This window comes from Pocillopora verrucosa, chromosome 1, assembly GCF_036669915.1.
Source record: "Pocillopora verrucosa isolate sample1 chromosome 1, ASM3666991v2, whole genome shotgun sequence".
NCBI classification, from domain to species: Eukaryota; Metazoa; Cnidaria; class Anthozoa; order Scleractinia; family Pocilloporidae; genus Pocillopora; species Pocillopora verrucosa.
In genome coordinates, this window is record NC_089312.1 from 25,514,317 (window position 1) to 25,526,734 (window position 12,418).

At 38.5% G+C, this 12,418-nt stretch overlaps 1 protein-coding gene across 2 annotated transcripts; it reads left to right on the forward strand.

Moving 5' to 3' along the window:
* The first annotated feature begins 7,343 nt into the window (after positions 1-7,343).
* Positions 7,344-11,577, forward strand: LOC131796425 (lymphocyte antigen 6D). Of its 2 annotated transcripts, none has more exons than XM_059114010.2 (2): positions 7,344-7,463; positions 11,039-11,577. In XM_059114010.2, the coding sequence occupies exons 1-2, from the start codon at positions 7,412-7,414 to the stop codon at positions 11,386-11,388; spliced, it is 402 nt and encodes a 133-aa protein (XP_058969993.2). In that variant the 5' UTR covers positions 7,344-7,411; the 3' UTR covers positions 11,389-11,577. The 2 variants fall into 2 exon arrangements, with proteins under 2 accessions (XP_058969993.2, XP_058969992.2); XM_059114009.2 differs by lacking the exon at positions 7,344-7,463 and adding an exon at positions 9,067-9,213.
* The last annotated feature ends 841 nt before the right edge of the window (positions 11,578-12,418 follow it).

A 12,418-nucleotide genomic window follows, 5' to 3' on the forward strand; every position in this document is an offset into this window, starting at 1 on the left:
TCTCCTCGGTAAACCAGACGATCACACTACTGACAATTAATTCTTGATTACAACATGCATCATTGTATTCAACACCGTTCGGCGAACGATGTTGAATACCCCGGAACCTGAAGTTCGAGGCCATTTTTTCTTTTATGCTGATATGATTCTTAGCCGATATTAAGACGACAGAACACTTTTACCAAGAATGAGGTTGATACCTATCCCAACTGAAAAGTAAATTAAATAATAACAGAAAGACGTCTTTTTGTCTTGTCACGAGCGTGGGACAAAGAAAAATATCTTGAGGTATCGAAACTTAGACCTTTGGTTTCCGCACGTGAACTCGCGTATTTCAATCAAGGTAGTGATGCACTATTGCAGCCTTGACCACACTAATGCGTTTTCAAAAGTGTTCGTTTTCGTCTCCATCAAAACGAAGCAAACATATTTCCATTCGCTTTGTCTTCATCTTATCACTCTATCATCTATTTTCATTTCAAAACGCAAACATTTTTTGATGAGGATCATTTTGTAAAATTGCCACGCCGTCTAGATGTTATGAGCTTTCGAAATATCATTGAATCAAATATACCTAAGAGATCTTTTGTTTGAGGTAATGGATAAACAGGCTGATATTGATTTAATGGACAATGTGCAAAAAATGTGGTTTTCAAAATTGTTTCAACTGACGAATAACTGACTTTTCCTTGAATTTCAAAGCTGCTGTCATCGCTGCGAGAATAACGCGACTATACCGTGGAAGAAACTGAAAATACCTTAATGAAAATGACGGCAAATATTTCGTGTCACTGCTGTTGTTGCATTGATATGTTAGTGGATTAAGAGAGAAAAACGTCTGTTATGAGACGGTACTTGTGCGAATTCATATAACATTTAGTCAGCGATTCCACAATTAATACCACAAGACGCACTCGTGTCAGAGATTTTATAAACGATCCGATTTTGCTAGTTTGTGATTCCGCTAGCGAATTATGATGGTGGTAATCGCGGTCAGTACCACATAATGCATCTTCACCTAAGACTGAAGTATATTCTCGTCTTTATGCTTAAGTGTTATTTCAAAATTTCACTTCGAAATAAAAGTTGATGGCGATGCAGTACTTACCAACGGTAGCCATGAGAAGCAACCCAAAGACTTGACTGAAAACAATTTTCATTATTCAGCGCAAGGTCTTAGAAAGTTATTTTTGCTCACGTTCGTGATCCTTATATATTGTGGTGTCGCAAGCGACTCAATTGAAAACTTCGCACAAACCACTGATTATCCCTTAAAATTCTTTGGTGTAATTCCTCAAGACTGACAGTGTCAGTTTTGATTACACTTTCACTAAAACATAATTTGCATTTCGAGCAGACAGGAGATTTTAAATGGCTACGCATGTGCGAACGTGGGCGCAATAATAGATCGTTTTCAGTCACGTGATCTCATTTTAATTCGCCGCCCTATTGGTGCACATCCCTTGCCTGCCTGTGAACATATGACCACGAGTTGTGTTTATGACAAAAAAAAAAGGTTTTATGCGCGATTTTTGGCTGTGGTACCCGAAGTGGTCGTGATAAAGGAATTAAGAGGACATCCGTGCAAAATCAAACAAAAATGAAATTTTTATGGCAAGGGTCAAAAACTCAAATTGTCTCAATTTTTGCACACAAGTAGACCCTAGTAAGGCAAGAAAGGCTGTGTATTTTTTTTCCTCAAATGTATTTTAATTTTCGAGAAAAACAAACTTTTCGCTTTTACCCTCTGGAATCGATGAATCTGGTCATAACAGGTCGAAAATTAAACACTTTCGCTCGCTTCGGCGAAGCGAGCGAAAGTGTTCAATTTTCGACCGGCGGCGCATTTCAAAGATATTACGTCTAGGGAAATCTTACCAACGTGAGCTCTTTCATAGACTCTTCGTCTTCTGTAAAATGTAAGTTATGTAGGAATTGGTTGTTTAGAAGCTTTTGGCCATGCGAAAAAGCAATGTGCTCTCTTCCGTTACAAAAAAATGTCGGTGAAGAAAACCTCTTTGTTCACCATGTGCCATTATTCAGAATTCCACAAAATTACGTATGTAAATTTCTGAAGGAATAATCTTCAAAATGACGTAAAATTTTCTTTGGGCAAATGTTTTCTCGCGACGTAGGAAACTCTTCTAAGTAGCACACGGAAGACATAAAATCACGCAATATGTTGATTGCGTGACCAAAGAGTTAAGGAGCATTCCTGCCTTCGAAATGACTTCGGATCGAACAGTAGAACTTTTTCAGAAACAAATGACATAGCTACAACCAGTTTTGTTAAATCACTTTGCCCTTTATCATTTGAAGTTTATTTCTGCAGAGATGTTCCGCCATCGTTCTGTCTAGTACGATTATGCACCAGTGCCAGTAACGGATACGATTAAGAACTTTGCTGTTCTCTTGCACACGAAACTTAAGTTTCTGCCCATTGTTTAACTTTCTCTATGTGCTTACCCGTGCCTTTTAACTAGCACTCGATAAAAACCAACAGAGTTTTCAAAGGGAGGTTTTGGCAAGAATTAAGTGGACTAAGTGAGGGCTTGCATGACCCAATTAGCATAATTGCAGTTGTGGTCGCTCGACGGTCATTTTTAACTCGTGAATTGCGCGCATGCGCAAGAGCGAGTTATAGATACGATGTGGGGAATAGCATTCGCTCGCTCGCTCGCTCGCTCGATTGGTCGATTCCTGTAAACTTTTTTTTATTTTAGGTTTTTGAGTGCATTTGATAGTTTTTGGCGAGCAATAAACAAACAAAATGGCGACCTTTGTTGCTAAGAATAGTGGTGGGGTGAAAAAGAAGCCAATGATAATCTTAAAAGAGTTTTTTTTTCGTTTTAGTTTCAACAAGCAGCGCCAGCGACTGGCAGGCATGCAAGGATTCTCACTGAAATAACAGAACAACCTTCGTTTTTCATAAAATTGTAATTCACAATCCTTGAACTTGAAAACAATCCGAAGATTCATTGAAAATATCACTTATTGCGAAGCGCACGGAGTTTACAGATGTTCAAAAGCTTTTTCTGTTATAGCGTGAGATTGAGGACAAAATCGATCATTACGTTTCGTATCGTGTGTTTTTCCTGTGTGAAGTAACAAAAGATGCCGGGGACTGACGAAATTACAAGTTAACACGAAAATCATACGGAGTTTACAGATGTTCAAAAGCTTTTTCTGTTATAGCGTGAGATTGAGGACAAAATCGATCATTACGTTTCGTATCGTGTGTTTTTCCTGTGTGAAGTAACAAAAGATGCCGGGGACTGACGAAATTACAAGTTAACACGAAAATCATACGGAGTTTACAGATGTTCAAAAGCTTTTTCTGTTATAGCGTGAGATTGAGGACAAAATCGATCATTACGTTTCGTATCGTGTGTTTTTCCTGTGTGAAGTAACAAAAGATGCCGGGGACTGACGAAATTACAAGTTAACACGAAAATCATAGCTAGCGATTTTCAGTGAATTTTTAACGAACAATCTTCTTGTAAGTTTCAAGACAATTTGAAGATTCAAAATACGTATTACGTACTAAAATGTGAAAGTTATACACCACAAAATTGATAAATAGGCCTGAAATGAAATTCTATCTTGTTATTGATTATAAGTTGCCTAGCACATGACTAAAATCTACCCAGGCGGAGATCCAAAATGACGGTGGCAGTCTTGGCTTAGTTATATCACTCAAAACTCGTTCTCGTTTGTCTCATTTGATAAAGAGGGAATCGTTAATGTTTTCATTAAGACGTTATTGCCTTGATTTTCTAATTTTTATAATGATAGACAGTAAATTTCACTTTTCACCCACATTTACTTCCAACCTTTTCTTTTGAACTAGAAACAAAAATGATAGACTTTTAAAACACATGACATCATCCACCCTTGTCAAATGTAATAGCATGATCATTTCAATTTCAATTACTTTGTTTCTTTGCGACATTAGCGAACACTGAACTACTGCTTGTACTCTAGATACGACAATCAACCAAAAAATTCCCTAAACCAGTTAACATTAAACACAATCCAAAAATCATGTGTCAATTCACGAGTTTGCTCATAGAGCACTTTGATTTAAAATAAACACAATTACGTAAAAAAGAAAAAGCAAGTCTAAATATCCATTTGGCTCTGATTTTGCCTTTATTTTTACCAAAGTTGATTTTTTCTGCCGGAGTGAAAACACTTTTTAATTACCGCAATGTCTGTTCGCTTTGTGACGTATAGGCAAGACAATTAAATTTACAAATCTTAATTAACCGCGTAAGAGTCAATATCGCTTGTCTTAACTGTCACTGCTCTTAACAGCAAATAACCTTTTCGGCGCTTCTAACAAATTTCAGCAATTTAAGAAACTCAGAGCAGTCGAATAGCTGTTCGCCGTTTTCGTCTTTCTCAGACCTCATTAATCTTGAGACACTTGCAGCATCTGCCTTTGTCCCGTTTGTTCTCCAGTTTCAAACTTGGCTATCAAGTAGTCCTTTTGTCCATCAGTGAAACGAGATTGCGAGAACGACTCTGCTTTAGGGCCCATCCCATTTCAAGAGAAGCTAAAGACGATGACGGGGTGGATTCCGTGTCCCGCAGTTCCGGTGTCACAGCGGATTGGACCCCCCCTTCGCAGATTTGGACCCCCCTACCAAACTTTCCTTTTAAGCATCCTTTGTATCATATTTGGTAACTAATTCTATTTGCAAGCTTTTTTGTCGATGTTCTTTTCAATCACAACACAACATTTCCTTAATAAAGGTAAAAAAAAACAACAACAGCCATTTCGTTCCAATTCTACCGCATTCATTATAGCGAGTCGACCAGTATACGCAAGAATTAGATGTGAACAAACTACTGCATTCGAACTATTGAAATTGTTACAATAAATCTTTGCTTCTTCTGATGCGAATCAACATTGGTACGAAACGTCACAACAATAATGGAGACTATTGCGTCCAGTCACAAAAATAACTCAGTCTGATTTTCTAAAATAATAACATTAAACAGTTTTTGAACAAGAACGAAGAAACTACTCGTATTACAAGTCGTTCGTAAAGCCTATGATAAGTAAAAATGTTTCTATTCTGAACTATTGGAACTCTCAGCTTATTTTCAGATGCAAATCAACGTTATTGTCAACGTCTTCACAAAAATAGAGACTATTAAATCGAACTCAATCTTATTTTCTAATTTTAACGATTATTAACTGTTGAGGGATCCGAAATAACACCTTAACAATTACGAAGACGTCTAGAGTCTGGCAATCTGCAGACAATGAAGAGCCACTCGTCCTCCGAGGCAGTCTTAAATCCCTCGCACTCTACCATGTCGTCCCAACACTCGGGCATTGAACAATGACAAAATAAATTAGTGTCACAAATTTGTTTGTAAACAAGGCACTGTTGGTTCACAACCAACAGTGACCGCCTACTTTATGAAATGTCTTTTATTCAAGAACTGAGACCTGCTCTCGATGTGCAGTCGGACTCAATTCTTGCAAAGGTTTTTAATAAGGTTTTTAATTTTTATTTTTATTTTCAACTTGGTTTTTAATTAGCTTCTTATTATTTCTTCTAAATATGTTCTTACTGTCCGTTTACTTTTCCAAAAAAACTTTTATACTTCTTACACGCATATATATATTCATCGTGACATTCCTACTATTCACTTGAAAATGACCGAAGTTTGGTCGAAACGTCTTTTTTTTACCGTTCATTCTTTTTTTTGTCCATAAGTAAGAAAGCGACATTTAATCGTGAAACAAAACCTTTAAAAATCGTTTTGAAAAAATATGGTATACATCTTCACTGTCCGCTGTTCATCATGTGCAACTCGCAGCGATTTACGCTCTAGTCCTCCGCTGGTCTGTAGGTTGTCGGCAAACTTCGTGATCTCTTCCTTGTTGTTGCGGATATCAGATATCTAACGCCGCTGGCTGAAAAATTGGTTCCTTTTTCTCCTTTCTCTAATCGCAAAATTATAGACTTTTTACCTTTTTTCGAAAGGACGGATCGCTTACGCTCAAGGACAAGATGATCGTGAATAAACATTCGTGATGCTGTGTAGCTTGTTATCTTGAATACAACGCCGAGCGAGCCAATAGAGCGTGAAATCTCACATAGCAACAAAGCAACTTTATGCCAAGCAGACCTCCTATTCTAATAGTTAATTCAATGTTGACAACTGAGTTTTACTCTTTACGGTGGTCAATTTACGTTTTTAACTCAGTTGTTAACATTAAATTACCTGCTATACTCTCCCTCCGACGCAGCACCAAAGTTTCTTTAGAAACTTACCCCCCTTTATTCATTTCTCATATTCTAATGTTTTTCATTAGTTACGACGCATGAGAGCACTGCTTTTGCTTTTTGAAAGCGAAAAAATACTCGCCTTTACTTCACTTTTCAATGCTGTAGTTTTAAAAAGAATATAGCTACGGATCTTTATCGTGACTAATAAATATTCAGAACAAAATTGCGATCAGAGAATAAGTCCGGACCAGAGATAAAGTCCTTTCAAATTGAAAGGTGAGCCATTTAATTTGGTAAGCCGTTCAATAGCTAGCCACTCAATTTGAATCATAATCCACCCGCCACAAAGGACAATGAAATCTGCGAGAAAAGAAAGACATTTGCATATATTAGTAAAATGCCCTGGGGATATGCAAATTATGAATGCAAAAGGACCACGTTGGGCCAACCCCTTGTACTCTACTCTAGGCCGCCGTTTAAATTGGATCTAGAGACCCACTCTCCCACTCCACAAGGATACCGGGTTTTTGGAGTGCATCCTCCAGACTCTCCGTCTGGTTTGGGCTTGTCCCATTTAACTGGAAAAGTTGGCCTTTGGTAGCTACGCTACACTACCTTTGACGTTGTAAATATAAATTCGGTTGCTTAGTGCACGCGATGTTAATTAACCATCTGAGAACTAAAACCAACTCTGAACGAGCAATCCGACTCAGTCGGTTCATATCGCTATTTTTTACAGGTTTAGAAGTGTTCACGGCCTCGTTAAGGATCACAAATTTACAAGACATGAACCGGGGGTCCATGAATTACCACCGTGCGTGCAGTTCGTGGGTTACTTTTGTAGAACGCCTTCAATTTTTGAAGATGAACAATCATCATTCCGCATCTGACCAAAATAACCAGGTGTATGACATTTTATGTTCCTGTTCAGCAGATAAATCCTCCAAAGTAACGTAATGAAACCATTAACATCGCATGTAATGATTTGTGGACTAGGAACACAGGGGTGGTTTATGCCCCCCCCCCCCCGCACCATTTTTGTTTGTCTGTTATCTTTTTTAATTTATGTGTTACATGCCTTAATAATGCATAAATTTGGCGTGGCAGTTCATGTTCAGTATAGCACAAAGAGTTCAACTTCGACACGAGGAGCCTCAAAAATGGATCGTTTGCTGTTCACTCTGACTATCGTCGTTCTGATGGCTGCACATGGTGAGTATTGTACAACTTTAGAATTTGAATTGTAGCTTAATCTCTCAAGAAATTTTGTTTCTTATTAGAAGCATCGCTGAATAACGCGACACTGAAACAAATAAAATGGCCGTAAAATAACCGTCGAGTATCTTCATTGGTTTTGGCCGCCAGCATGATAGGCTTTTTTTTTCCGTGAACCGCCGTAACCGTAATCCTTAAAAATGCATATAACAGCTTTTGTTAAGTGTTTTTATTAAAATAGATAATCCTAAGTTGAACCAGGGTAAGAAATGCACTATCAAAATCATTCAGATCTCACTTAGTTTTCATTATTTCCAAGTCTGACTTTATTTGTTCAGAATCATAACTCAGTGCTACCGCTCTTTCAAGTTTGTTCTTTGCAATAATGAGGACATATGAATGTAGTTTGGATTTAGGCTTAAATTGATCATCTTTAGGACACAATTCAGTCCTACGCGACTTTTAAGCTTGTTCTTCGCTGAAAAAAGGACCTATTATTAGGACCTATTATTATAGACAATATAATCGTAGTTGCAGAATGTTGGCGGCAACAAAAGAAGACGAAAAGACCGCAATACCCTGATCTTGAAAAGATGTAGATTTAATTGCATCTAAGTTCATTCATTTGCCAATTTAGCGAGAGTTTGAACTTTCACCACGCGCCTATTTCGTGGATCACCTTTGGACCACTCTTGTTTTTTTTTTAGATGATCAATTATTATTCCACAGCTGCCCATGATAAGCTGATGCGTGAAAATTTTGTTTTCAAATTTAGCTACAACTTCTTCGGTTCCAAAGTTGCCCAGTACTCACCATGTGCAGCCATCAGAACAACGACAGTCAGAAGGAATAGCAAACGACTCATTTTCTGGCTCCTATCTTATGACGGAGTTTGAATTTTCGTGTTATGCCACAGATAACTTGAAAAATGTCACGCAAACGACAAAAAATTCACGCCGCGCCAAAAATGTTATGCCACCTCAATCATGCCCTGTTCACGTGCAGGATTGGCGAGTAATAGGCAGGACTAACAATGCACCATAACCCAGTGACGTCACAGATTTTGCAATGCCGAGAGATTTTGACCATCAATGTCAACAACATTCAAAAACCTCCAAAATAAGCAAAACTAAAGTGAAACCACTAGGCGAACCCGAGTGTCTTCATTGCACGCAATGACATTTATGCATTGCAACTTTTTATGTCAGCTCAATGCGTCAAAGGTTGATTTCGCAGATCTTCGACCCGATTAAACCGGTTTCGTAATACGCTGTGCACAGGCCAATGATACTCTAGCGCATTGTTAAGGATCACAAATTTACAAGACATGAACCGGGGGTCATGACATAACCACCATGCGTATAGTTAGTGGATCACTTCTGAGGAACACCTTCAATTTTTTGAAGACGAGCAATCATCATTCCACATCTGACTAAAATAACCAGGTGTATGACATTTTGTGTTCCTATTCAGCGATTTAAATCCTCCAAAGTAACGAAATGACACCATTAACATTGCATGTAATGATTTGTGGACCAGGAACACAGAGGTGGTTTATGGCCCCCCGCACCATTTTGTTTGTCTGTTACCTTTTATACGCCCTTAGTGAACGTACTATGCATAAATTTGGCGTGGCAGTACATGTTCGGTATAGCACGAAGAGTTCAACTTCGACATAAGAGAGGAGCCCCAAAAATGAATCGTTTGCTGTTCACTCTGACTGTTCTTGTGATGATGACTGCACCTGGTGGGTAATGTAAAGCTTTGAAACTAAAGAAATTGTAGAATTACTCTACAGATAATGTTGTGGTTTCTTTGATACTCATTCGCGCTAAACAATGCAGAAAGAGATCAAACAAAAATGGCATCAAAACAACTCGTCTTGTGTTTTCGGTTGCTTTAATTTGCCTCTGTCATATAAGGGTTTCTCTCCATGATTAAAGGAAAGGAGGTCAGTTTATAAAGAAACTGAGATTTTGCATCGGTGTGGGGTATGACGAGATTATTTGATTTTATCAACTGAGCTGATAATGTGAACTTGCCACTGTAAAGAGTATCTAAAGCTGACGTTTTGAGCGTTAGCCCTTCATCAGAGCGAAATCTCACCGTAAGCCGAAGAAAAATCCTTGCAAGTGCGGGGAACTTGATGTGTTTCTATTGGTATGTGTTCATTTGCGATTGTGAGCGTCAATCATGCGTAGGAGGAAATTATATTGAGGTGCTGGTGTTTCGTTGACTTTTCATGTGGTGATGTGATGTTTTAAGATTCTTTTTTGCGGTGAAAACCAAGACGCTATTACCGAAGTCGTGAACAGTCTTTTTAATGGTTTAACTACATTTTGTGTGGACTCGATAGAAGACTGACGACGCCCACATTTGGAACAGAACAACTGAGCGAGTATTTCTTAAATAGAACAGTAACCATTTGTGTCTGATTCCGTAAATTGTGTACTAGGATTGTTCATTACATTTGTTTTCAACAAAACTAACGGGTGAATATTCTTTAAGCCCAGTAATGAAGAAGCATAGAATCTCGATGCTTCGGGATTATGAACGACAAACAACATTTTTCTTTGTTTTGCATAACAAAAGAGCTTCCCTCTAGTTTCGGAATGACTTTTCTAGTCGTTAAAATCGTCATAATTAGCTTCTTTGAGCAATATTAGTGATAAAACACAATATTTTAAAGATATAGTGTTTGGTTTGATTATGGTTAGCAAAGGTGACTACCAGGTTAAGAAAGCTGGAAAAAATTAGAGATTCAAGGAACGGTAAGGCAATTTATGGTCGAGGCTCCATGACCGCAAACAATATCTTTAGTGTTTCGTGTGCACCCGCCGTGACTGAACTAATTTATAGCAATTTTCTTTCGGTTTGTCAGTCCAGAATAATGCTAAGGAAATATTTTGAATGTTCGAAATTTCCGGGGTCTCTGGGATAACAGTTTTGTTAGCTTTAATGAGTTAATTCGATGGTTTTACGAATATGGTACAGATGATTGTAGAGATAAAACATTACATTATGCCTGATGCAATATCCGAAATTTTCCGGTTTTGGCGTAAGTTGCGCATAGGAGAGACATAGAAATCTCTAAGGCTCGCCAAACTTAATATTTTTACTCTGGCGAAAGATTCATAAAAGGAGTCAGGTGACTGAGTATCATGTTCTTTGCTGGTACATTAAGGATTAGCTATTATGGTGCTTTGTTTCAAACGCTTTACTGCCTCAAGTGATTGGGAAGCCCGCAAGAACTAGATCACGCAAAGAAATTAGGGGTGTATGATGAGCTAGTTGTCTTAGAATAAGTTTTCTAAACGTTCAAAACCTAACAACGGGATATGAACATGCTGTTATTGAATGATTGATCATATAAATAGGTCACGTCATGTTCTACTTACTTTACTCAAAATCGATCAGGGAATAGATAGCGTGTCGCTTGGCTAATCAGACTGCAACATTTGTGGATGCAATTAGATTGCAATGAACCACAACAAAAATAATTTCTTGCGTTCCTCGAAGTCATTCAGTGTGTAACGTTTAAGATTGTTGTATATTTTTTTCTTTGTCATCAGGTTGTGCGTTGAAATGCTATGTGTGCTCTGGCACTGAAGATACTTGCAGCAAGAGCAAACTGGAAGGTGACAAGGACACCTACTTGAAGGAATGTCCTTCCGGCTTTGACAGGTGCGCTAGGAGTTGGTCTAAGAAAGATGACGCGAACGCTGTAGGAAACTCCTGCGCCAATGAAGCTGTCTGTGACGCAGCAGATGAGCTTTGTGACAAGCTTAAAGATACTATCAAGGACTACAAGTGCGGGGTTGGTTGCTGCACTGACGATGCCTGTAACGCAAGCTCGCCTGTGACCTTCAGCTTCTTCCTGTTGATCATCTCCTCTGTCTTGGGCCTAGCACTAATGAAGTAGACCGCAGACCAAAGATGCTAACGTGTTACGAGCACCCCTTGATTGTAGAATTGTGAGCGTCATAAGACATGTCATCCAAGATGGACAGTCAATGTTACTCGCAAAAAAAAAAAGTAGATTTGTAGATCTGAGTGAATTTCCTTGTATTGTAAGCTTAGCAGTTGGATTAAACGTTTTGAAATAATCGTAGACAGCGATGATTCAGTTACACTACTTCCATGAATATCAATAACCACATTGAAAGTGGTGGAAGTGATTATAATGGTGGCTGTAAATTTAAGTTGTCCGCCAGCTCTTCTTCCATTTAATTGCTCGTGTGTTTATTTGCGAGCAATGAACCGGACAACACAGCTTGCTTTCACAACATAAGCCAGGCTAAGGCAGAACATGGGGTATCTAGATGTCCAGCAGTGTTCTCTGTGAATAACTGTCCGGCTAAATGTTGCCAGTCACAATTTTCTGATTCCACGATCTTGCGACTCGGAAGTAAAAATATTTGACAAACTGTTATAACCCCGTGGTTGTGTTTCCTTTTGTATGATACAAAAGTCCTAACCTGAGCCGCTAGCAGTTGTGCGTGCATCAAAGCGAAGAATAGCTAAGCAGAGAGAGGCATGGGATGGAAAATAGTTTTTAACAGCGCCTTGTTAAATTGGGTTTCTTTCCTTTTTTTGTGTTTGAATCGTTTTTGCTCTTCGTGTCATTGGCTAAAAACGGTACGGTAATGGAGCACTTACATTCATCATAGTATCTTCTGCCAAACTGTAGACAAATTCTCGACTCACCCTAAAATTTTCCCTCCACACTTTCGGGGTAACTATTCGGTAACGAAAGTTGTCCCACAACGCACTCGTACGTCCTGGTAGCCGGATGAAACGGTACAGACCTCTTAAACCATTTCATGCCGACAACACATGCTAAAGGTTATGCCGAATAACGAATTGCTTACGAAGTTCTAAAAAGTTAGTCGATTTTGACGACGCATCTCCATTTTTTAAATTAATATTTTAAGCTATTTCAAGGACTGCAT

Excerpts from the sequence above, each read along its gene's own strand:
- LOC131796425 (XM_059114009.2), top strand. The coding sequence starts at position 9,108 with ATGTTCGGTATAGCACGAAGAGTTCAACTTCGACATAAGAGAGGAGCC. Across the intron at positions 9,214-11,038 it reads TGTGATGATGACTGCACCTG|GTTGTGCGTTGAAATGCTAT; the intron begins GTGGGTAATGTA and ends CTTTGTCATCAG.